General features: G+C 35.2%; 1 protein-coding gene and 1 non-coding gene across 3 annotated transcripts; one reads left to right on the top strand and one right to left on the bottom strand.

Annotated features, from left to right (window-relative positions):
• Positions 1-9,469: 9,469 nt before the first annotated feature.
• Positions 9,470-22,955, top strand: LOC132030258 (lon protease homolog 2, peroxisomal). Of its 2 annotated transcripts, none has more exons than XM_059419818.1 (17): positions 9,470-9,633; positions 10,696-10,808; positions 11,127-11,235; positions 11,737-11,906; positions 12,144-12,235; positions 13,036-13,215; positions 13,308-13,391; positions 13,945-14,072; positions 15,158-15,359; positions 15,443-15,649; positions 17,247-17,377; positions 17,807-18,020; positions 18,795-19,097; positions 19,682-19,876; positions 20,843-21,088; positions 21,281-21,382; positions 22,573-22,955. In XM_059419818.1, exons 1-17 carry the CDS (start codon positions 9,527-9,529, stop codon positions 22,654-22,656), a joined length of 2,667 nt encoding a protein of 888 aa, XP_059275801.1. In that variant the 5' UTR covers positions 9,470-9,526; the 3' UTR covers positions 22,657-22,955. The 2 variants fall into 2 exon arrangements, with proteins under 2 accessions (XP_059275801.1, XP_059275803.1); XM_059419820.1 differs by having other exon boundaries at positions 10,696-10,811; positions 11,136-11,235.
• A 2,283-nt stretch (positions 22,956-25,238) lies between these two features.
• TRNAM-CAU (transfer RNA methionine (anticodon CAU)) lies at positions 25,239-25,310 on the bottom strand. The gene has a single exon. It is a non-coding gene; the product is annotated as a tRNA-Met (tRNA).
• Between the last annotated feature and the right edge of the window lie 1,706 nt (positions 25,311-27,016).

Raw genomic sequence — 27,016 nt, 5'->3', positions numbered from 1 at the left:
TCTTAACTAACCCTATGGATTTTCCCGATAAAGTCTCAATATTTCAAGACCCTACTCAATCTAAGCTCCCTCAACCCCCTTAGCCCCCCCAACCCTAGTCCCCGATCCCAACCTAGAACATGACCCTAGTCTACCATCCCTCACCAAAGCTAGTAAAGCAAATATACGCTAGTGAAAGGTTAATCTAAGACAAACGAAGGATCAATAATAGAGCACCAGTTAGTAATAGTCTATAATGAGAACAGTATTCAATTGCCGGAAATGCAAAATTTACAAGGCTAAACGACAGAAAAGCGGTTTGAGGTACCAACTCCAAGTAAGTAAAACTCGTTCACCACCGAGAAACCTCTCGTTTGCACGGAATATCGTTTTCCTTCGTCTAAAATATCGTTCACCGGCCGAAACACCGTTCACCGACCGAATCGTTCACCGCGGAATCGCCGGAAAATACCAGTGAAACCGGCCGAAACCTATCTGGTGGAGGGTTTCGTCGCAAGGTAGAGAGAAAGGAAAAGAGAAAAAAAAAAACAAGAAAGAAGAGAGAAAGAGAGAAAAGAGAGAGAGAGAGAGAGAGAGAGAGATCCGGCGCCGGAAACAAGGCGGTGGTCACGGTCATGGTCGCCGGTCGGGGTGGCTTGGTTGGGGGGTGCGTGCGGGGTGGGGTTTTGGGGGGTGGGGAAGCTAACTTACCGTTGTATATGAGAGGAGAGAGAAGATGAGAGGAGAGAGAAAAAAAAAAAAATATATATATATATATATATATATATTTGAAACATGTCCTTGTACATATATATATATATATATATATATTTGAAACATGTCCTTGTACTTAGATCAAGTTGTTTTTGTACATATTCCTGGCTAGGACTTTTAGTTTTGTCACTTATAACTTAGCTAAGTTTTCGATTTCTCTAGTATACAATTTTTCTTGGGAAATACTATTAATTTATGGGGTAGGTCGTAAATAATGTTAAACGTTCCTTTGAACGTATTATATCCTCAATGAATTAATAGATAAAATGCTTTCACTGGAAAAATAGAAAATCGAAAAGATAATCCCATCAGAATGATAGTATTTTATTTTTTTCGCATATAAATGTTAAAGGTAAAATGTTAGTATGTGAAAAGGGGTGGGAAAAAGAGGCACGACTCCTTAAACTTAGGTACTCCTAAAAAGACAATTCTGAATCTGCCTCGTAAAAAGATTCCTATAGAAAATAATGATATTCCAACTTCCAAGGATGCAAAGGACAAAAAATATAAGCCGTAATGACAACTAGGGAGAAGACCAATGCATTCCCACACTTGATAATTACTGGGTCTAGTGGATTGACTTTCACCGAATTCAAGCACCAAAAAAGTGAGATTTTTTATGGACATTTGTATCATTGCATTATAAAATATCTTTCCCTAATTTTATATATTGTCACAAACTGACGTTACATATGGTGACACCAGTACTACAACGTCACTTTGTTTCAAATTAATTAGAATTAAACTACCCACTTCTTGAAACTTTAACAAGAATATACAAGAGTTCGGTGAGAAGAGAAACGGCCTACCAAACCTCCTACACAATCAAAAGTGGTTAATACAATATTGAATCTTGGAAAACTCCTATATTATGATTTCTTCTTGTCCTTATATTAGTTGGCCTTGGCCTGTTCCTACTAGCAATAATTATGCGCGAACCAAATATCTTAATGTTTGATGCATTCAGAATATGCTTTGTAACCATCTTAGCAATGTGACCAACAACATGTATTGGACTCCCTGTAACAATTAACAAAGGAATCTGCTCTCTAAAAATTTCTTCAGGAAAAATAGTAGTACGTCGAAATGTTGAATATTCGATTTGGGTCGTGGGTCGTCTATGTGGACTGACCCAACCCATTTAGTTAGAGGATATAAACCTGAAGGAAGTTATCTAGGTGCTAAAAACTACCACCGCGTTAAATAAGTAAAGAGAGTGTGGATCCGGTTAGTTCACGCTACAGAGAGTTTCTTTTTTTTTTTTTGCCAATTACTTCTCTTCTTCAATAGAGAGAGTTGTCTCTTCGATTCTCCCTGATTATAAATACAATGCAAAGAAAACAAGATATCTAGTTTGTGAAACAAATAAAAAAATTATTTTCAATAGAGACGAAATGAACTTATGACAATTTTCTTGATGATTTTGATGATTTATTGCGCTTCTATTACTACGCACATAATCATCGTTCCTGTTACTGAATTATTCTTTAATGAAAAAACAATTACAAAGAAAGACCTAGGCATTTCAATCCTGATAATTATAATTGCATTGACTTTTACCAAATCTGGAAATGGTTCTGGGATTATGTCGTTGATTTGATTGTCATATCTCATGACGTTGCATTTGATGACATCAGCACGAGTACGTCATTTCCCCCCAATTCTAGTTCACAAGATGGAACTTTTTGTTTTGCATAACCAAATGAAAGCCATAGTATACCAGAAATTGGAAAATGATGGAGTACCCAACTAACTAAAGACTGTGGAGGACACGCTGGTTTCGTGTTTCTCTTTTCTAAAATTAATAATCCAACTTTACCTAACACATTTATCAAGAGAAATTGTAATTACCAAAGCTTTAGTATTAACTACCTAAGTATTAACTCCCTCAGTGTCATCAATTTTTTAGTGATTTCTTAAAAAATAGTTGCCTCAACTCATTTGTCCTTTTAGAAGTTTAAGAGAAAATACTCCCTCTGTCTCAATTTATGTGGCACAATTTTCTCTTTGGTCTGTCCCAAAAAGAATCTCACATGTCTATATTTAGAAACAATTTAACTTTATAAGATAAATTTACAGCCACACGTTTATATAAGGCTTGTTTTTGACCACACATTTCAAAAGTTTTCCTTTCTTTCTTAAATTTTGTGTCAAGTCAAATGGTGCCACATAAATTGTGTCGGAGAGAGTAATTTTATTTTCTTCCAATTTTACTCTTAGTAGTTAGTTCTTGAAGACTACAAACGCCTCAAGATAACACATAATAAAGTACATATTCAATGAAAATATATTATATCTTAAGACAAACAAGGGTAAAATAGTTTAGAAAACCCTCTCCTAGTTAATATTTTCTTAAGGGACATGTAAAGAGGAACACGACAAATAATTTGAGACGGATGAAGTACTGTGTAACCTGTTCAAATATCGAACTTTTGTGTTGTTAATTAGCTAAATGAATGTACTATACATACATGCATTAAAAAGGAGTCGAGCAGTATTTGTTTTTAAATCTCAACTAACTTCTTAATAGAGCATCAACACCGCGTTATTGTTACGTTAGACAAAATTTAATCACCACACTGAAATGAAAATTTTAAATAAAGAAAAACTGAAGTTAGATAAGAAAACAATTCTCTTAACAAGGAAAAGATTGATAGTATTATATATTACGGTGGAGTTTATTTTTGGTTTGGGGGTAAAGTAAATTTTTGACTCGTAACTTTAATTGTTAATTATGCTATAGTGCTAGTTTGATAACATGCTTAGTTAGTAAAGTAAAATCAACTAACTTGCATTTTTTCAATATTATAAAATCACAGCAAACGTGAATTTTAGGTCTTAGACAAGTAGAATTGCATGCTTGATTAGAAACTTACAATGTGAAATAAAAACCCATTGAATAGCTAGATTATTGTACAGTTAAAAGTTAGTATTTTAAAGGCATATTCAGATTCGAACACTTAAGAGTTCTAATCGGGTAAACTATAGGGATTTTCCAATGAGCTGCTTTTGCCCAAACGTGATAAATCACGTTAGTTAACGTCACCAAGTGCGTCAAAATATTACGAAGAGTGGTATTAGGTCTTATAAACGTGTCACCAAACAAGATCTAACATGTAAGATGGATAGATTGGAAAATTTGTTAACCTGTTATTTCCGTTAGCTAGTTTACTTCTTATACACAAATGAAATATAATATTTTAATGATCTAGACTATTTCATAGTTATGTAACTTTCCTTAGTTAGCACGCACTTAATACTGAATCCCTTTTAGATGGACAATTTGATGACGTTTCTTCCTAAAAAAAGGAAAAGTTTTATATTTCAGTGCGGAGGTGTGAGGGGTTGACTATGGTGGTCTAAGAAAAGGTAGCGGTAGGCTGAAGAAATATTGGGAAAATAGAAGTGATTAGATAGGCCATGATGTAGAATTTGGATGTTGAGGATTAGGATAGAAGGTTAGTAGGAGCGCGTTTGGATTAGTTGAAAAAAAAGAGACTTGTAAGCATAAGTGCTTAAAGTACTTTTTAAGCGTTGAAAGTTATTTTATAAATAAGTTAGAAGCATGCGAGTTTGAACAAAAGTCAAGTTTTGAAAAAAGTTGTTGATATATTTGATACACAAGTGTTGTTAAGCACTTTTTTTTAGTAGCGAGATTAATATTGGAATTATAAGAAAATATAAGAGACAAAAGAGTAAAATCGTTGATCAAACCAAAATGACTTTTAAGCCAAAAAGAAAAAAGTTGGGGCCCCCCAACTTCTTGTTTTTGGCTTGTTTGAAGCATTTTTTAACTTATTTTAAGCACTTTTCTATTTTGTATAAAAAAGAGTTAAAAATGGTTTATAAGCTGGTACCAGCTTAAAAGCAAATCCAAAGGGGCTCTAGGTAGTCTAGTTTCCTTATCATTATTATTTTTACTCCCCTACTATCTGATTCTTTGATTTCTTTTGCTTCTATTATTATATTACTTGTTGCTGATACTGTTTTTTTCCGCATTATTTTCCTAGCTTATTCACTAATCAGTAAGTTCCTTTCAATAACTCATTCCCATTTCCAATTACAAGTTTTAAATAAGCAAAATGGCTTGTGAAGTTGTTCTTTTGGATGCCTGTGTGAGCGGGTTTGGGATGAGTGCAAGAATTGCACTTGCTGAAAAGGGGATTCAATATGAATCAAAGGAAGAAGATTTGAGTAATAAAAGCTCAATTCTACACCACCCTCCTCAGACTCAGGATTAAACTGGGCATGCAGTTGTTGTTGTCATGTGAAAATATATAATTCCTCTAAATTTGAAAAGAGAGAGTATAACATTGGGAGAGAGAGGATCACAAAAATTTATGCATGGAAAACTTTAGGCTAAATTTTAATGAAACGTGGAAGATGTTGCATTCATGAGGTGGATATTGACCCTCACATCTAGTTCTATTTTAACGTGGACCTTAATTTTCTAAGCCAACGACTATCCACTATGCCACGTAGCACCCACACATATTGGTTCCCACTTGGTACCGACTTTAAAAATGTGGGACCAGCTCTTTATAATGTCGACAACCGTTCTGGTCCCAGAGTTGAATAGTAACACGTACCATTATCCATCCAAAATAAGTAGTTCACCATACCCTTGCTAATGTTTTATTTTCTCCATCTTATCTGGAGATCTACGGCTCAAAACTGCTTTTGAATTCTATTCGTTTTTTTCTTATATCCATTTTTTCCATTTTCTCAACATATCTTAATTAGGACAAGGATTGGTTTTTTTCCTTTATCGTTGTTTGGTGCTCACTTTTGGACGTGATTGATTTGGATTCGTGCGGAGAATGTTGCTAAAAAAAATGCATTCCCATCATAATCTTTAATTGTCTTTAACTACTCCTTCAAAAGTCTCGAGTTCAGCCTTCGCATAATGAAATCGCTTTTTGTTTAAGCGGGAGGAGTTTTGCCCTCAATATGTGACTCCTAGTTCGAATTTGAATTTAGCTGAATCTCACTGCCGACATCGAACCCGGATGAGAAACAAAACAAAGCAAAAAAGAATTTGACTTACCTTCCTATTTTAAAAAAGAATTAGTCTCCTAATAAAAAGTTATTCATCTTATTTTTTAGTATTAATTGTGCAATTTTTTTGGTGAGAGTTATATTTCTCCACAGACGAGCAGATGACTAAGATGCACAACATATGAACCTTATCTAACAGATGATGACCTTTGATTCTTCACTACAAGGAATAAGGTCGCGTCACACTAGTATCAGTATATTATAGTTCTATTCATTTAACAATTTTATCACATAAATTTAGAGTTCGATTTTAAAAAATATTAAAAATTATGATAAAAGGTATTTTTTTTCTCAAACAATTCATACGTCTCACAAATTTAAATTAGTGGGACATGAGTGCCCCGTGTAGGAGACCGGATATTTAAATTTTCATAAACATCCATACTCTATAATTGAACTCAATGTATAATTGTTCGCAAAGATATTTCGTTGAATGGAGATATTTTCGAAATTCGGTTAGTTTCCTTATCCATTGATGAGAGTATACAACTCCCTATCTAATTCGGTAGCCTTCTTGATATTTCATTGATAAAGAAGATTAAAAATTCATTCCTCAGTCGGTTTGTTTCCTTATCCATTAATGAGAGCATACAACTCCCCAGCTAATTCGGTATCCTTTTTGATATTTCATTGATAAAGAAGATTAAAAATTCATTCCTCAGAAGATATTTGTTTTTTTTTTCTTCAAAAGAAGAAGATTTACCATTTGTACATGATATTAATTTTAAATTTGCAAACAATAATGACAATATGTAAACTTTTCACATGTTAAAAATATTTCATCTAACTCTTGAATCCTGGAAGATGAAAATATTTTTAGACCACAAATTTTAAGAAAACTCCTTGTTCCTTGTATTATCATTTTGTCTGTCCTATTTCCATTCTTGGATGTCTCAAAGCTGTGTTACCTTTCTAAAAATTGTTGGTTTTTGGAATTAATTTACCCTTTTCTAACTAAATTGTTTATACATGTAAAAATTCAATTCTCTTAATAATTTAAAAGGGACAAATTTGATAGGTGTAATACAACCTTCTTGTTTTCTAAAATTACATAAAAAGTGAAAAATGTAAAGTAAAAAAAGCTAGGGACATATCATAAACTTTTGGGTTATTTCATAGAATAAATCATAATTTTTTACTTATACATTAATCCTGGCAAAAATTAATGGCGCTCTCACGTAGTTTAAGAAAACACTAACGCCTTCAATTTTTATGAGTAAAAGCTAAAGGTGTTTAGTTTTCTTGTATATTTGACCAAAGTACTTATTTTATACTGATTTTTGGCAGTTCTGCCTTTACTTCAATATGAAAATAGCAATAAAACATAGATTAGACAGAAAAAAATAGCTATCTCTTAAATCCATACAAGTTCACTTCTAGTAATAAGCTAAGATAAATAAATTTTATCACAATAAATCTTTCTTAAACTTTAAAGGTAAATCGATAACACTAGAAGAAACAGTTTCATAATATTTATCCTTCCTATGATATCATTACTTTGACTTATTCTAATGGAAAAAGGGCAATTTGCTCGATTGTCCTTCGTTGGGGGTGGTCTTTAATTTTTGGCCCTCAAATTGCTTGGTCTTTAATTTTTATCCTTCGTCAAAAATATCTCGAGATTCTGGGTTTGAATCCGGCTTAGTGATAAAAATAAAAAATAAATCGCAAGGCAATGCTTTGCAAAAAGGGCCTTAAGGCATAATTAAAAGTCTCATAGTCTCCGGCAGACTTTACCTTATAAGGCAAATTTTTAGTTATGCCTTAAGGAAAAGTCTACCTTATGCGGCAGACTTTGCCTTAAGGTATAACTAAAGGTCTGCCTTATAAGACAGACTTTTTGCAAAATCTTACCTTGAATTTTTTTTTTATACTGAGCGGGGGGTCAAACCCAGAATCTCAAGATATTTTCGACCACCTTTTTAAGCAAAGGGAAAAAAAATAAAGACCAGCAATTTGAGGGCAAATAAAGACCACCCCAAAAGGAGGGCAATTCGCGCAAAAAAATGATGGGATAACTATGTGTAAGGATACATTTTTAGTTAGAGAAGAAGTCCTAAATATGTCTCGAAACAAAGAAGTTCATTTAGTGCCACTATTATAGAGTGAGGGAGCTCTATATATACGTCGAAGTCCTGGAAGTTCTTTGAGTCAGGCCAACAACAATTATAACCAAATTTCACTCCTTGAGGGAAATTTGATCAATTTTTGGGCTTATATCTTGTATGAATTATTTATTATTTTTTTGAAAATAAAGCTTTTTTATCTCGAAAATGCCTTGCAAGTACTACAAGTTGGGTAATTTTTCATGCCAAATAATGATAAATCCTAACAAAAAAAGGAACTAATTGGCTCTTGAAAAGTACAAAGGACAACCCGGTAAAGGAATATGAAAATTCAACAATTTTGGAAAAAATATGATAATTTTGTTTTTACTTTTGGGAAGTACTAGAAAGACAATGATTATCGGAGGAGGGGAATATTAAGTTCAACTATTATATATTATACATAATATAGTTAAAAAAGACTTGTATCTCACGACTCACAGGAAGCATATAAATCACTTTTTTTTCTTGTTAAGAGTACAACTTCTGATAGATGTACACTACAAAGTTGAATCAATCTCTACATGCAGTCGTCTTTTTTACTGGGCAAAGTGCACCAATCAGTCATCAACTAGCGTGCAAGTAGACAAGTAGTGCTTGACTAGTTGACTTGTCACACCCTTTAACACTTCATTAAACAATTCAGGTCATAAACAAATGATAATGTAAATTTATTTAACAATATAGTATAGTTAAATTTTTTATAGTAGGTTAGGGGTCGTTTGGTTGCTGGCCGGAAGGGAATTAATTATGAACTAGCATAACTCATGTAATATTTGACAGTTTTGTAGTTGCTTTATATAATATTCAATACATAAAGTACGGTATTTAGTTATCATTTTACAATCCTACATAAATAAAACAAGTATAAGTTGTGAGTCAAACTATGAATTATTTTATGTAGAGTAAAAGATGGAATAACTAACCCGACATAACTAAAACCTGTATAATTAATCCTTGTATTTCTAGTACCTGCATAACTTCAACTAGTAACCAAACTCTTAGTTATTTATCAAGATATCAATCACTACTTTATTAAAAAATTTACACACACAATTCCTAATAATGACATGATTATTTAGAAAAATGCATATCATCGGCACATAAAAGTTAAACTTCATACAAAATTAAAATTCTCTGCTTAAGTAATGAACCCATTTAATACGTACATACTTAAGCTGACAATCATTCTGTAGCTTGTTACCTAATTGATACCACTTTTCCGACCATCAAAAAGTCCAAAAGTTAGGTCTTATGCCAAAATAGAGGATCATGAGGAGCTTAAGCGCAATTACTTTCCAATTACGTTTCTTTCTTTTCTCTATGATTAGTTGTCACTTATTAAGGTCCAATTAAAATAATCCAATCCAATGAATAAACAATGCAATGAATCATGAGGAGCGAGAAAAAGAACAAAGAAAAGGACAAGAAATAATAAAGAAACAAAATAGTATTGAGTTAACCGCCGTCGTTTTATTAGAAATCGTTTTCGTCTTCAACCTGCACCTCTCCTTCTTTTTTCCCCTTATTCATTTCCTCCCTATATAAATACCGATTTCTCAAGCAATAAACACTCAGTTTTTTTTTCTTTTGGGGAAGAGAAAATAAGTATGGGGGAATCGGTTGAACTTCCAAGCCGTTTAGCGATACTTCCATTTAGGAATAAAGTGTTGTTGCCTGGTGCCATTATTCGAATTCGTTGCACTTCTCCTAGCAGGTTGATTTCTATAATATTCGTTTCCTTATTCTACAATTTGACTCAATTTGTTATTGTATTGTTTTAGCTGCAAGTATTTTTTTTTTTGTCTAAATGAGTGTACTTGAGCTGAATTGTCTATGTAGATATTCGAAAAGTAGTTACTTATTTGTGAATTGGCGCGAGGATTACAGGTTTCGTTGACTTGCTATAAAATTGACCGTTGAAATGGTAGATTTTTAGTTATTTACTGTGGTGATTTACAATTTGACTGAATTTGTTATTGTGTTGTTTTAGCTGCAAGTATTTTTTTTTTTTTTTTTTAATGAGTGTATTTGAGCTGTATTGTCTATGTAGAAATTTGAAAAGTAGTTACTTATTTGTGAATTGGCGCGAGGATTACAGGTTTCTAGAAGGTTCGTTATTTACTGAGGAAATTTACAATTTTTGATTGTATTGTTATAGCTGAAAGTATTTGTTTTTTGTTTTTATTTTTAAAAAATGAGTGTACTTGAGCTTATTGTCTATGTAGAGATTCGAAAAGTAGTTACTTGTTTGCGAATGGGCGCGAGGATTACAGGTTTCGTTGACTTGCTATAAAGTTGAATTTTGAAGTGGTAGAATTTGAGAATTATTCTTTGTCGGTTTGACTTGTGGTGTTCTGCGAGTTCATTTCTCGGATGGTCACTCAAGTAATAGTTATTATCTTAGAAAGTCACTTTCTTTGTTAGGAAGTTAGAATCAAGAAGAAATGTGACTGCATGAGATAATAAATATTTGTTTTTATTATCTTGATTTAGCAGAGACGATGACAGGAATTGTTTGAGCGAAGAGTTGCATTCTCAACTAGGATATTCAGAAAGATTACTAGCTATATTTTACTTAATTGTTTGGATATGATATGAAATTATCACTTTTTAATAACTTTTTTTATTTTTATAATCTTGGTTGGTATGGTATGATTTGAACTTTTGAAGCTAATATTTCACAAGACATTGTGTGTTTGATTGTGGCGAAGAACAAAGATCAAAGGATATGGAGTAAAGTTTGTATTTTTCTTATGTACAAATGTGTATTTTGCAGTGTAAAATTGGTGGAGCAGGAGTTATGGCAGAGGGAAGAGAAGGGACTGATTGGAATATTACCAGTTAGAGATTCAGCTGAGACTGCTACTTCGGGTGCTGCGGTATCTTCAGGTGATCTTGCTTATTCTGAATGTTATTGCCTATGCCCCAAATTAGGAAAAAAGAGCAAGAAAAAACGTCATGCTCGAAGAATTTTATATTGAGACATATATTGAGGTACTGACTAACTTGATAAAGAAGGTACATTTTTTCCTTTTAATTTCAAAAAAAAGATAAAGAAGGTACAGTTGTGAGAGTCGAAACTATGGTTTCCTAGAGAAATGGGTTAAACAAATCAGGATGAATTGAAAGGAAGTAGTTCAAGTAAATTGGGATGGAAAATATAGTATAGTTGTGCCCTGCTGAATTTAGTTGTTATAATTACTGCAGGTGTGGGTGGAGAATCAGCTGAACGGGGCTTGAAAAATCAGGCTGGTATATCAGATACTCACAAGCTCGATTCGAAAAATCAACAGGAAGTTATACACTGGCATAATAGGTATGCGCATCGCGATGCATTCCTATAGTTGCATTGACATGGATGCCCTGGTTTGTCATAAGCCATTTGATGTAGATTTAGTGATATACTCCCTCCGTTCCATAATAAGTGGTTTTTTAAGCTTATGCACACTCATTAAGAAACTGCTCACTCCTAGAAATTAGGAGTGTTTTTACTAACTTACCCTTAATTAAAAGCCTAGAAAAAGAAAAGCTTAATGATTCTTGATTATGTAAATAAGGGTAATTTTGGAAGTATAAGATCAATTTCTTCTTGAAATCCTAAAGCACCACTTATTTTGAAACAAAATGAAAAGCTTAAAAAACCACTTATTATGGAACGGAGGGAGTATCATTTAGCAGCTTGGATTTTGTCTATTGTATTTTGATGCTAGTTCACTCATTATGTCACGAATTCGGATGTTCACTATAGGTCATTTTTCTTTCTTTTTACGTGTTTTCTTAAAGTATTTGTGAAGTTTAACATTTGATGTCAACTCAGGGGAGTTGCAGCCCGAGCTTTACATCTCTCGAGAGGAGTCGAGAAACCAAGTGGCAGAGTTACATATATAGTGGTACTAGAGGGCTTATGCAGATTCAATGTGCAGGAGCTTAGTACCAGAGGAACATATTATACCGCACGGGTCACTGCTCTTGATATGAACAAGGCTGGTAAGAGTTTTGTTATTCTTCTTTAGATGACTGGACATATGTAGGATCTAGATAGGTAAATTCTTTTATTTTTACCCCAGCGTCTGAGGGGGAGAAGGAGAGGTAGAGGGAGAGGGGGTGAGGTGTGGAGACCAAGAGACAGGAGGTGGAGCTTGGTGCTTAATGTTGAAAATAATAACATACGAGGACCTTGTCCAAGAATTCTGAATTGCTAGCATTTTTATTTGTCTTGATCAGTGATGGAGTTAATTGAGCAAGACCAAGAATTCATAGCATTGTCTCGTCAATTTAAAGCCACTGCAATGGAGCTCATTTCCATTCTTGAACAGGTAAAATTTGAGGCTAAGTTTTCTTTACGATGACTTCCCTGCTTTGAATTTCCTTGTAGCACAATTAAGTTGCAACTAGTAAACAATTACCTCTAGGTAGTAGCTAAGAAGTTTTTAATAATTTTCCAGAACTTATGGCTGGGAATGTTTTTCTTTTGGGTGGATGAGAAGATGTGTAATTCTGCTTCTGTTACATGTAACAGGGGATACTTCTGGCATCCAATGTTTCTTCCCCTGATTTCGATCTTTTTCCCTACCCCTTTCTCTGATAATACGACTCATGATTCAGGAAATCCAATCTTCCGTGTTAAGGCTGACGTCCCCAAAATGGTTACAAAAAAGGGGTGATCAAAAGATCGAATTACTAAACCTATCTTGGTGGTCGTTACTATAGAAATATTAGCAAAGCCAGATTAAACATAGAAAACACGCTGCATCCCAGAAAACAAGAATGATTTGTTGCAAGTATGTCGTACATACCTCAAACGAAGAAGAAATATGTCCTTTATTATTATTATCTGCGTGGCATGTGAAAACTACTTCTATTTGTTGTTAGAAGCTAGAAATTTCTTCTTTTCGGGGTAAGGTTTATGCGCGACGGATGATTCTCTGGACCTAAAATTCAATGAAGTCTTCTTGATCTTAGTAAAATTTTAAGAATGCACTACTTCCAAATTTTCAAAGGTGTTCTCTATCATTTAGATGGCTAATGCATCTACTAATAGCATGAAAAATATCCCAGAGTGAGTTCTATCCAAGTTGAGAAAGTAATGTATATTTGTTTGATCTTTCTTCAACAGAAACAGAAGACTGGTGGGAGAACAAAGGTTCTTCTGGAGACAGTTCCTGTCCATAAATTGGCTGATATTTTTGTAGCTAGTTTTGAGATTAGCTTTGAGGAACAATTATCCATGCTGGATGCTGTTGATGTTAAAATAAGGCTTTCAAAAGCTACTGAGCTAGTTGATAGGCATCTACAGGTACCTACTTGTTCGCTGTGCTTTTGTGTTTGAATGTGTTGCTTCTTGATTTCATGCACTTGAGTCATCTTATCTACCCTTTGCTTGTCCAGTCAATTCGGGTGGCAGAGAAGATCACCCAAAAGGTTGAGGGGCAGTTATCAAAGTCTCAGAAAGAGTTTCTGTTGCGACAGCAGGTATTTTTGTGATATTTTCTTCTATATTTTGGGAGTTGAGAATAAGTTTTGCCACATTTTGCTATGTTATGAGGGTAACTGTAGGATAAGTGGGAGTATTTGCTGTCGACACCTTAATCTTTGGCAACGCCAGAGGAGTTTAGAATTGGGTTTTGGGGTCGGTTGGAAGTCTATCATCGTGTTATTTTCCCAAAACTGTTAAGGATAAGATGTATACCTTTCAAAACCCAAGGCCTGTCTGCTTACTCCACACTTGCACGCCTTTGCTGCCACTGCTACCAAAGTTTCTTGCAAATTTAAGTAACGTGCTAGTGTGCCTGCCGATAGAATAGGTCTTAATATGCTTATTATTTTTGTTGTCCTTTTTCCTCTGTTTCACTCTGTCATGATTGCTCACGTTTGGTTCGTCTTCCTCAATACATTGGGGTTGGTGTGATTGAAGTCCTTTCCTAATCCTTTTAGGATAGGAGTAGATGGTTCTGATGGAAACTGATCTCCTTTGGGCTTTGGTACTCATTTTTCTTTTGTTTTGTAATTCTTATTCATCTTATAGATGAAGGCCATAAAGGAGGAACTTGGTGACAATGATGATGAAGAAGATGATTTGGTTGCCTTGGAAAGGAAGATGGAAGGAGCAGGAATGCCTACAAGTATCTGGAAACATGCTCTGAGGGAACTAAGGTACACTATTTGACACTCAATATGTGCTTCATGAGATTTTCTCATGGTTGGACCATCCTCATTTTTGGTCAAAATAACATAAAAGGAAAAGTGAATACAATGACATAAGAATGGAGGAGAAGGAGAGAGAAGAGAGAAAGTGAAAAGGAAAGAGGAGAAGACATGAGAAGATAAAGAAGGGGCAGGTTCTCACCTACATGTAAAAATGGATTTGAAGAGGAAATCTGCGTACTGTGGAATAGTTGTGGGCTACCTGGGAGGAGGATCCTCCTCTCCTCTTGTGAATACAACCCTCATTTTTTCTCAAATGTGGCGACCATCATTTGTGTCCAATGAATTGTAGCTTTCCATTAAAAAATTATTGGTAAGAAAATGTTTATGTGGGGAATCCACTCGCTAATTATTCAGCGGAGAGAATGAACTATGTAATATTGTTCTTTTTGTGATGCTTCCGGAATTATTAGTGTGTTGACTAGGATTCAATGACGTCTTTTTTACCATCTCAGAAATGGTGGATTGCTCACCTCTACCCATGGACATAGTTTTAATTGACTTAACTATGTTAGATATTGGTGTTTCCTTTTGGTTATGTTTTGAGTTGCTGCTATTCACTGTCTGCATTATTAAAACCTGCGCTACTCTTGGACTCCGATTAAAACAACTCATTTGACAATGATCCTAATCATTGGCATCAGAGATGCACTTTGACAAATGGCCGAGTCACCGATGATAGACAGAAGTGTTACTGCACGAAGAGAGGATGTGTGCCTGGCTCCACTTCAGTGGTTGCCTCGTTGGAACTAATTTATGCTGCGCTGGAGTTTATACTTAATCATATTTTTTCTCTATCAAGATTTTTGTGTTGCCGTCTCTATCTATTCACTAGCACTACTGTTCTGGCACAAGTTAGGTGCTGATTAATTTGTTTTTCTAACTTATGTTGTTAACTGCTTGATCTTTTAGAATTGGTTTGTGCTTAATTATTGATAAACTGGTATAGCAGATCATGTTGAGTGCTTGGGTTTTGGTGAAGTGGTCCATTTAATTTCTACTCTTTAATTTTTACTCCAAATTCTTTTTATCAGGAGACTCAAAAAAATGCAGCCTCAGCAACCTGGATATAATAGCTCCCGTGTTTATCTGGAGCTACTTGCTGATCTCCCATGGGAGAAGGCCAGCCAAGAACTTGAATTGGACTTAAAGGCTGCGAAAGAGCGTCTTGATGCAGATCATTATGGTTTATCAAAGGTCAAACAACGGATAATCGAATATCTGGCAGTTCGTAAGGTTGGGCTCTTTTCTGGTATTCATAATGTTAAAACATGCCTTGATCATTAAAATAATCTGATGCAATTGAAAATTAACTGCAGCTCAAACCAGATGCGAGAGGTCCTGTGTTGTGCTTTGTTGGCCCACCTGGTGTTGGGAAGACATCTTTGGCTTCATCTATTGCTGCTGCTTTAGACAGAAAGTTTATACGCATTTCTCTTGGTGGTGTCAAGGATGAGGCCGATATCAGAGGGCATAGGAGAACATATATTGGAAGCATGCCTGGGCGTCTAATTGATGGGTTAAAGGTGCAAACTTAACTTTCTGTGAATTTTGATGATTTCTTTCTGTCATTTCATTTTGTATCTGCTGTTTGCAATCTTGAATACTGTTTCAACTAAGTTATCCTGCAAAGAAAAGTCCTACGGATCAAATCAACAGGATTAGGAAGAAGCCATTTTACGCGTCATGTGGGTGTTTGATACAGGTCTTTTGATCTAGAAAGATTCGTCACCACTTAAATCTTAGGATGCGGAGATACGGATAGGAGTTCTAATGCAGGTGTTGGGATACAACTAATAAATGTATAGAATAAAATGAATACATGCACTGACACACATGCACACACACATAGTTAATTGTGAAGTCATTGAATCAAAACTTGTACAAGTAAATTTTTGAAGTACCTGATGTTTTATTTCATTAAATTGTCTAACAGAACGGCCTTTATAAAAAAAATGTCTTATTGAACTGAGGAGTTTTACAGTACTTCATGTGTGTATGAACACATATATCGAAGCCCAAACCCTAATCAGACTATGCTTCTTGGCCATAGTTGTAGTTTATGCACCCTTGGTGAAGAATAAATATGGTTTGTATTCCATGATCACACCCAATTTTTGTCTGACCGGCACGGGTCCCACTGTGTTTTGAAGGATCTGTCTAGCATAGTGAATAGGTGAGATAATTTTCTTTTGACCTTCTTCTGTTACAGTTGGGTGTAGTTGCCACACAAGCATAGATTCTATTGTATGCTTCTGCATAGTTGTCAAAGGATTGTCTCCTTATCAAACAAAAAGGATTGTCTAGAGCTGGAGCTGTGTTAGTTTCAGTGTATAAGGAGCAATTCTATAATAATCAGCGAACCCTGTCAGGTTTAGGCTTTGGTTCTGATGTCCAGGAGCTTCATGTTAACTTTTGGCTCCTAAAGACTGAAGCCGCCACTTTTGACTACTGCCTTTGTATGAATTCCCAGTATTCTGTCCAGAAGCTTGCTGTTCTTAACTAACAAGATAAACAAAAAGTAACTAGCATCATCCTCTTTGGTTCTTTACTGCAGTTTTAAATGCAGCGAGAATATAAATTACTTTAGATAAACAAAATTACGGATGTTTACATTGTTTAGCTGAGAAATTTCTTCACGGTAAACCTATGCCTCTAGTCTACACTAGCTTTTGATAAGAGAAGGAGCAATTCTATAATAATCAGCGAACCCTGTCAGGTTTAGGCTTTGGTTCTGATGTCCAGGAGCTTCATGTTAACTTTTGGCTCCTAAAGACTGAAGCCGCCACTTTTGACTACTGCCTTTGTATGAATTCCCAGTATTCTGTCCAGAAGCTTGCTGTTCTTAACTAACAAGATAAACAAAAAGTAACTAGCATCATCCTCTTTGGTTCTTTACTGCAGTTTTAAATGCAGCGAGAATATAAATTACTTTAGATAAACAAAATTACGGATGTTTACATTGTTTAGCTGAGAAATTTCTTCACGGTAAACCTATGCCTCTAGTCTACACTAGCTTTTGATAAGAGATACATTGCCTTTCTACTCTATAGAGCACAGAAGCTGAAGGATTGTTACTGGTTTCTCATTTGTTGAAGTGTAATTTAAGGTTTAAACTTTCAGAGAGTAGGTGTTCGCAATCCAGTTATGCTGCTGGATGAGATTGACAAGACTGGGTCTGATGTGAGGGGAGATCCTGCATCAGCATTATTGGAGGTTCTTGATCCCGAACAGAATAAAACATTCAATGATCAGTATCCTTTCATATTTGTTATTGTATTTTCTATGTTATTTATTTGGATCCAAATGGTTCTGGCTATGATGCATTTGGTAACTGTAAACACTAAATCACTTTTCTTCTCTTTCAAGTATCTTTTGTCTTATTTTAAGTAATGCATATGATACCATGTATCATGGTTAGGATTAAGTTGGTCCTTGGGATCCTCTTTTGCCTGTTAATTTGGCAAATGCGGAGATTGATGGTGAATTTTTTCTGGTTATCATTGCATACCTTATTTCATTATTGAAAGTTTCATATGAAGCTTTCTTGCCGGCAGTCGCATTTCACACTAACTGCTGAAAAGACTGTCATATAGGTCTTGGCTAATCGATTCATTTACTTTAAATAAAATCAGACTTGAGATTCCATGTGTGTTTGCAGTGATTCCTTAATTCAAATTTAGCTATTTGAATGTGCCGTTCGACCTATCAAAGGTTGTTTTTGTGGCAACCGCAAACAGGATGCAGCCGATTCCTCCCGCACTCTTGGACAGAATGGAAGTCATTGAGTTGCCTGGATATACACCAGAAGAAAAGCTTAAGATAGCAATTAGGCATTTAATTCCTCGAGTTCTTGATCAGCATGGTTTAAGTTCTGACTTCCTTCAGATACCTGAGGTACTGAGATCTTTAGAAACATTATCATAGCATGTCTTATGTTTCCTTAAGTGCATCTAATGATTGCATACTGGTTTCACTCTGGTGGAGTAATATATGGTAAAAGAAATATCTGCATATGATATCTTAGATAGTCTGGTCTACTAAAAGCAGTTGTTCACATCTTTGTTGGTAGATCATAGCATTGTCCCGATTTGGTTGTTAAATCTATATTATCTTAAACAAAATGCTTATATATTGACTATTACAAAGACTATGATGTGATTGGCTTTAAGGATCCTTTTCTGCGGTTATATTTTTTATTTCTCAATTTTCCAACGTATTAACATCCATCTTAGCTATCTTCCACAAAAATTTACACTTTTCACGAGATGTCAGCCATGTACACTGTGCTATGTTGCTTGCGGTGCATGTTGGATAGTGGATACTCCAAAAATACAATATTTTTGGAGAATCCGACAAGGGCGCGGCAACACTTTTGGAGAGTCCGAGCAACATAGACATTATGTATATGCAAAACTTTACAATAGCAGAATGCGGTGAAATGATTGTCATTTCCTGTGATTGTTTTGTTCTTTTTGGTGTGTTTAGGTAATCAATCATGTGAATTTGAGGGCCTTGTCGAACTTTTATACCCACGTACTCATTATCTTGAGAGATTTTTTTCCAAAATCTTTTTGGAGTTTTTTTTTTGATCCAGTTCTTGCATATTCTGCATAATCTCTTTCTTATTAAAGAAACTAACAACTTGATTTTTGTATTGGTCTGTGGTAGGATATGGTGAAACTTGTAATCCAAAGGTACACAAGGGAAGCAGGTGTACGTAATCTAGAAAGGAATTTAGCTGCCTTAGCACGTGCAGCGGCTGTCAAAGTTGCAGAACAAGAACATTTAGTGCCTTTTGCCAAAGATGTGCAACGCCTTTCTTCACCATTGTTGGATGGCAAACTTGCTGAGAGCGCTGAGGTTGAAATGGAAGTTATTCCTATGGGTGTCAACAATCATGAGATCTCTAGTGCATTTAGGGCTGCCTCACCTATGGTGGTTGATGAACCTATGGTGGAAAAGGTGCTTGGTGTAAGTACTTTTTCCAGTCCCTCTTAGTTATTGTCTGTTCAATATCTGTAGAATTTGTCAAGCGTCCCACATTAGTAGCGGAAAAGGTGTCTTGTCTCTTTATTTAGTCCTGGACAATCTTGACCTCACAAGCTAAGTTTTGGATTGAGTTAGGCCGAGGTCCATCTACTTCTGATACCTGCCGGACCCATCGCAATTGGTGGTTTCCCCAGTGTTCGGCTCAAATTTTATGTCGTCCACGCTCCAGAGATCTAGTTCTGGGCGTGTATGGGGCTATTAACTATTAAGTGTCCCAAAATGAAGAGGAAATGGTTGTTGTCTCCTCATATGGTCTTGGACAATCCTCAGTTCCTCACTTCATAAGCTAGCTTTGAGGTTGAGTTAGGCCCAAGGTTCATTTTCCTTAACAATATTTTAGAAGGGCTTTTAGTTAAAGTGATGCCCAAAATACTTGGAAGCATTACCTCTAATGTGGCCCAATCATGACCTTCAATGTTTCTCCATTACTTCATAGTTCATACCTAACTGATACCAGAAGTTATTTTTTCTGATATGGGAGATTAACGCAGTGATCTGTGGTGCAGCCACCTAGGTATGATGACAAAGAAACAGCAGAACGAGTTGCGAATCCTGGTGTATCTGTTGGACTGGTGTGGACAGCAGTTGGTGGAGAGGTTCAGTTTGTTGAGGCCACATCAATGGCGGGAAAAGGTGATCTTCATCTGACTGGCCAACTTGGGGATGTTATCAAAGAATCAGCTCAGATTGCATTAACATGGGTAATTTTCACTCTTCCTCTTAGTTATGTTGAGAAATAAATAATACAAGTAATCTCTTTTGGTGTTGTACATCCTTTTCAAGATTACCTTTGAAAATAAAAGCTTAGTTTAAGTTCCAATGTTAAATGCTCTTACTGAACTTCATTGCACAAGTAGAAACTTTGTTAAGGAATTTACTCCAGAACATAATGGAGAACGCCAGTCCTTCACTTGAATGACCAGTACCGTAATTTAAATTTTGCAAAGGAGGAATCTGAATTGACAATTGAGTACATAAAAGGTCTGCTTGTTTTAGTTTTTATTTCCTTCTATTTCTCTTTTTTAGATGCATATCAACTTTTTCATATATCATGTTGTGTCATTGACAAACGGATGTATATGCTTTGTTTCCATGATTTGGACGAATTTCTTACTTCCAAGAAATACTGTTTTACCATTAATTTCTTGTTTTCTTGATTTAAAAAAAAAAATAAGAAACACAGTTTTACCATTAATAACATTTTTGGCTAACTCTACATGTTCTATGACTGCAAAACCCACAACATAAATGTTTTCGTACATCTGTTACTGGATTGATGTTTATGCTGTATTTTTCACCACTGCATGTAATCAAACTTGGATATTATTCTTTGGATGAAATCAAAAATTAAGGTTCTTGTCTCTGCTTCCTGAAAAAAAGTGGAAATAGGTTACAGGGAGAGGGGTTCATGCTCTGAATTTGCACACTTGGACATGTAGAACATGTTAAACTCCACTTGATGCCCACAAATTATATCTATCTTTTTAAGGTTTGTGTTACAAGGGAAACTTTCTGGTTTGTGTTTGATGGGTTTGGCTGTCCAAGCGTGTATTCCTTGTGCATCTGTTTGGACATATAAGTTTAATGAATCAAATGAAAATATGGTAATCGTAGATATAAGCAGTTCTTAATCCCTTGTTGAGTGAATATTCTATTTGTATGTATAGGTACGTGCTAGAGCCACAGAACTGAAGCTAGCTATTTCTGAAGAAACTAATCTTCTAGAGGGCCGAGATATTCACATTCATTTCCCCGCTGGAGCTGTACCTAAGGACGGGCCCTCAGCTGGTGTGACCCTGGTTACATCATTGGTTTCATTGTTCAGTAAAAAAAGAGTAAGAGCAGACACAGCAATGACCGGTGAGATGACTCTCAGAGGTATGGTCTTGCCTGTTGGTGGTGTCAAGGATAAGGTATGCTTCCATTTTGGCACAACATTTTTCCACCCAAATTCCTCCATTATTAATAGATCCCCCTTGAATACTTTTGCTCCAGTACAACCAATGGTGCATGTGGGGTTACATATCTTGTCTGAGAGAACACCCACATGTCTGCACTATGGGTGTAATTCGATACTCAATATTAAATCACAATGTATCTTGTAGGTTTTGGCTGCCCATAGATATGGTATTAAAAGAGTTATACTGCCAGAGAGGAACTTGAAGGACCTGGTTGAAGTTCCAGCGACTGTGCTTTCAAGTCTTGAGGTATTTGATAAGTACATCTCTTTATGAAAATTTTCATGTTTAACTTTTTTGTTATAGATAAAAGTCCCTTTCAAAGTTGACTTATATATAAAAAAAAAAAGTGTTCCGTTTAGGTTTTTTCAGACAGTTTGATTGTCTGATAGCATGTATCAGTGAGAGTACCCAAGGGCAGTTCAATATAATTAGTGGCCTTAAGCCAAATTTTAAGAAGAGACTTTAAATTGACACACAGTTAGTGTTGCCTTTCTTTTTTTCGTACTTGTTTACAGTAGTATAACATTCTTAAAAGTCATAAAACCTTTAATCTCACATAGAAATATTATTATTTATACGGAAAAGGCTCAAATATGCCATCCAACTATCGGAAATGGCTCATTTATGCCACTCGTCAATAGTTTGGCTCATTTATGCCACTCGTCAATAGTTTGGCTCATTTATGCCATCGAACTACAGGAAATAGCTCATTTATGCCATCAAACTATAGGAAATGGCTCATTTATGCCATTTCTCAATAGTTTGACTCATTTATGCCATCCCCCGTTATTAAAATGACTCATCCATGTCATTTTTTATTAACGCCGGTTTTATAATACCAGATATGACACGTGGCCTCCAATTAGAGGTCTACGTCGTTTAATTAAACCAGTCCAATTTTAAATACCAAATTAATAAAAAAAAATCGACCCATACATCTTATCCACCCACAATCATAATCTAGTTGAAGGCCATGTGTCATATATGGTATTGTAAAACCAGTTTTAATGAAATATGGCATGGATGAGTCATTTTGGTAACGGGCGATGACATAAATGAGTCAAACTATTGATAAATGGCATAAATGAGCCATTTCCTATAATTCGATGGCATAAATGAGCCAAACTATTGACGAGTGGCATAAATGAGTCATTTCCGATAGTTGGATGGCATATTTGAGCCTTTTCCGTTATTTATATTGGTATCGATTTATTCAACTTAATAAGACGTTAGGGATGTGCTTGCAATAAATCACACTGAATATCGCTGTAAAGCATAGACTAGCTTTCCCCTTGAGCGGGCCCTGAGAGTACCATATCAGTGTGTTGTCACTATACCACAAACATTGATATACGGTAGAAGTGTGTCTTTTCAATGATTCATGAGGTAGAAGCATGTGCGTATTTTAAATTTTAATGATCTCTTTTGCTTAACAGATAATACTTGCTAAACGAGTGGAAGATGTGCTGGACCATGCATTTGAAGGTGGCTGCCCATGGAGACAGCATTCAAAACTATGATACTTAACAGACTTCCCTTAGCTAACAGTGAGAAGCTCTGCAAACAAACAGTTCGGGCATGTAGATCCGAGGCCAGAGCTCAAGCCTAAAAGGAAATGTTAACACGATTAACGCATAACAGATATTAAAGAATTTACTTAACAGAGATCCGTGAAAATGTTTCCATGTATTATTCTTGCCTCTTATTCTGCTGTATTTATAAATGATTATTCTTTCTTTTTTCTTTTGAGAATTTGACACAATTACCCTCTGTATAAGCTTTCATTTAATTCAGCAAGGTCAGCTTGCTTTCCCGAGCATTCATATGTAATTCGTAATGTATTTTTTTTTTTTTTTTTTGTATGTGGTTGGCAGATCTCGAATTTAAGTTTCAAACAATTATTTAATTTTCTTCCGCCTTTCTATTCCAGAAAAGAATTGTTTCCATATATAGTTACAATAGTTGGCCTTCAACTTTACCAATTAATAGCCACATTTTTAATCTTCTTGTTAGTCATTTTCTTCTGGGAATATCTGCATGTTTTTCCCTACGAAAGGGTTGGTCTTTAATTTTGCCCTTCAAAATAGAACTTATGCCAAGAAGGGCATAAGTTCTTTAAGGGCGAGCGCAGATAACTTGTGGGATATTGTGATGCGGAAATATAAATTTATGTTCCACGAAAAACTTGTTTGTTTAGCACAAAATAGGAAAAAAGTGCAAAGGACCCTTTCTTCTGGGGTCGTCCAGGGCGGCAGGGCCTCAAGGTCCGCTCTAGCACTGCCAATTTTTTTTTTAATTGTATTAATAGCGTCCAATGTAGTTGAATTTCAAACTCAAGAACAATGTCTGTTTCTTAAAATTAAAGGGGTTGAGAAGGGGCAATTTGTGAATTTTACCCAAAAAAAAGGTTGCTCGTGGATTAGTGGTTAGGCCGAATGGAGAACCAATGCTCGTTTCTTTTCTTTATTTTCCAAGACTAGTGTTTTTCCTTTTGGTTTCCTTAGTGTCCGGCATCTATATTGGAGCCTAACTATATCTGGATTCGCGCGGTGTAGGGCATTCCGGAAAGCGCTTCACTTCCTAAAAATTTTTTTTTTTTTTTTTTTTTTTTTTCATATCTGAACGCGAGATTCCGATTAAGGAGGAAAGATCCCCATCGGCTGCATCACATCCTTTGGTGGTGCAAGACTCGAGCTATTTCTTCAGGTAGTTGCGTTAACAACGAGTCATGATCAGATGACAAATGGACGCAATTAAATCAGTAGGTATAGTCTCACTATTACATTGTACCAGCATTCTTTGTGCCAGTGATTGGTGAACACATATTTAGTGTATAAATCATATTTTGAAAGTCTTCAACTCAATATGCTTTGAGCTGAAAGCAATGGATGGCTATACATCCGCTGGATGTGGAAATTTCAACTTCCGACTGATGATCTCTTTTTAGGAGTATGGGCTTTGTTTATGCTATGATCACCAGAGTATGGTGGTTAAATCCCCCACGCCAGCAAATGTAGAAATGAACTGGCTCTCCATGGTGCAAGCACTAGAATTGTGAGCCGCTCCCACGTGCACCATTCTCATTTATTCCCCCTGTTCCAAAATGTCACTTTAGTGGAAACAAATTTGTCCCAAGATAATAATCACTTTAGAATTTCAAGACAAAAAATAGTGTTGTTTCCAACTATACCCTTTTATTAAAGATGTTTCAACCAATAAAGTATTAGTTGTCGCATTCATAAAAACATCCTTCTCAAAATACTTGTCCATTTATAAAACCAAGATAGAATTAATTATAGTTTTCCTCTTTTGACCTTAACGTTAATTGTTTTTTAAAGCAACTAATATTGATTAGAGTACAATTTATTGGAGAGAGATAAGGATAATGTTGTAAAAACATAGAGATAAGGATAATGTTGCAAAAAACATACTTTTATTAATGGTTTCTTAAAGGGTGTGTAAAGGAGAAAGTGGACAGTACTTCTTAATAGTGCTCAAGTCGCAAGAAACATCTAATAATTAGGGTAACTTAGTAAACTATACCTTGTATTTATTGATTTTCGTAATGAGCGTTTAATTAGCTAAAACGACACGTATTTTGGGACGGAGGAGTAGTTGTCATGTATATTAATTCTAGTTATTCCTATATATTTGTCATCTTAATGAATCACAAGAGAAAATTAATTAATTTGTTCATTGTTCTAGAATTAAGAGGCACATAATAGGCAAACATTAGGAATTAATAAAGGATAGATTGATTACTCTTCTTAATGGACGCATAAACCGCATCCTGAAAACTAAATGCTAAAGGGGAGCAGTCGGGTGGGAAATAGGAATAATGGATATCACCTAAGCAGAAAAGATTTGAGGCCGAGCTGAACTGATTATAGTTGAATATGAATGAGTATTTGATCTTTTTTTTTTTTTTTTGAGTGCTTAATCTATGTATTAAGTTGGTTGCTTAGTTTTTTTTTCTGCACGAAGAGCTGATTATTTTTGCACCATAAAACTCAAAAAAGTTTAGAAAAGGAATAAAGAAAGAGAAAGGAAAGTGGGAAATGACCAAAAAAAATAAAAATAGACGGAAGCCACTACTGAAATTTATCAGAGCCAGGTTTCGATCCTGGGACCTGTGGGTTATGGGCCCACCACGCTTCCGCTGCGCCACTCTGATTAGTTATTGTTGGTTTGCTATAACGTATATTTAATTAGACGTCATATGGTCTGATTTTCGGGATGGACCATTCATATTAATGTTTATTGATCTCGACTAACTAGGCTGTTCAAAGAGAATTTCTCTAGCTTAAAAATTGGACCTACTCTTTAATTTGATGCGATTTTATGTTAAAATTTAGAAAAACTGACATTATTTGATTTAATTTGTAGTAAAATAATAATGACCAACCTACTATTACTCTTTGAAAATTTAATAATAATTCCTTTTTTCGTTTCCTTCTATGCATTTTTGATATTGCTCTTGTATAGCCATTTTTATTTGTATCCTTAGGCTCAAGGTCTATTTTATTACAGCCTAATCAATTCGTGATGTTAGGCATTTTATCACAGCCTAATAAATTCGTGATTAGATTATTCAACACTTTGCTCCCATATTATAATATATTGAGTGCACATGAGGGTTTTAGAGTCTCACGTCGATTAAATACATGAGTTATGATTTTTGACAATCCTCACAACTCTAACTACCTTTTGAAATTGAGTTGCACTTGCACACATTGTTCATAATCCTTACATGAAGGCATAACTTGTATCCACACGCTTCATATTCGCCCAACATTCTCTCCAGAAATATAGCCACCCCTATCCCCTTATGTCAATCCCACTAGTTTCTTATCCATTCTCATTGAACGCCGGTGGAGAAGCAAATCCAACCAGAAAAACTCACATTGGGCTTAGGGTATCATAGCGTGCCCCTCCTCTTAACTCTCACCAAATCTAAAATAGAGAAGACAACTATTCTCTTTACATTAATATATTAGGCAACCTAATATCAAAGGCTCCAGAGTCCAGACCATTTGAATTGACCTACCTAATTTCCCTTACTTTGAAGAAGGCTTTTGTCCTCAATGGTTTATGAATTCAATGTGATACTATCATACTGATCTCTCACCCCCACTTCTTGCATGCCTCTTGCCTTTGCCTTTGAAGTAGCTTGTGAAATCTCAAAAGAAGCTTGAAACACCCTTAATATGCATTATAGTAACCTCTTAAGTTTATAGGTTCTGAATTTTACTATAGGATACTAACTGTGTTAAATGAATTTCTTAACACAAATATGAGATCTAGGTCAAAGTTACTGAAGTTTATCGAACCCACAAATTTAACATAGATCCCCCTGTGTAGTCTTCCAACCAACTCCTTCATAGTATTTTATTTGATATTGATGGCTCTAAACAAAAGTAAACTTCCATCTTTCTTTTATGTACTGGGTGGAGGATTGTAGACCGCAGCAAATGTAATCAAATTCTTGTAATTTTAATTACCAGAAGTTGAGAAATTCAATTTTCTTTGTTAATCTTGGTTCGGTTTTGTTGCTAATATAATCTCACATCTAGTTTTCGTTGCTTCAAAAGTTGACGTACTTGAACAGTTTATTTGTATTGCTTGTGACAGATAGAAAATCAGAAATCCATACACACAGAAAATTAGAAATCCTCACACACACATATACACAACACCTGATACTTGCATGTAAAGCGAAGGTACACGTTTTCTCAGGAGTGTTCCTAGTTTTACAGGCCTACCGCGTAAAATATATACATTCAAACTACATATAAGTATAATTACAATTTTTTGATAAGTATTAATTGGTAACATGGTAAAATTAATAAGTAAGCTGCTATTATTGGTTAAATTATACAA

Source organism: Lycium ferocissimum, chromosome 9, assembly GCF_029784015.1.
Source record: "Lycium ferocissimum isolate CSIRO_LF1 chromosome 9, AGI_CSIRO_Lferr_CH_V1, whole genome shotgun sequence".
Taxonomy (NCBI): domain Eukaryota; kingdom Viridiplantae; phylum Streptophyta; class Magnoliopsida; order Solanales; family Solanaceae; genus Lycium; species Lycium ferocissimum.
The sequence above is the reverse complement of the archived record's forward strand: the minus strand, read 5'-3'. Positions and strand labels throughout refer to the sequence as shown.

Bases quoted from the DNA above. Each gene is read 5' to 3' on its own strand.
- LOC132030258 (XM_059419818.1), top strand. From the start codon at position 9,527: ATGGGGGAATCGGTTGAACTTCCAAGCCGTTTAGCGATACTTCCATTT. The intron at 15,650-17,246 runs GTGCAAACTTAA...TTAAACTTTCAG, and splicing joins GTCTAATTGATGGGTTAAAG to AGAGTAGGTGTTCGCAATCC. The intron at 18,021-18,794 runs GTACTGAGATCT...GGTCTGTGGTAG, and splicing joins ACTTCCTTCAGATACCTGAG to GATATGGTGAAACTTGTAAT.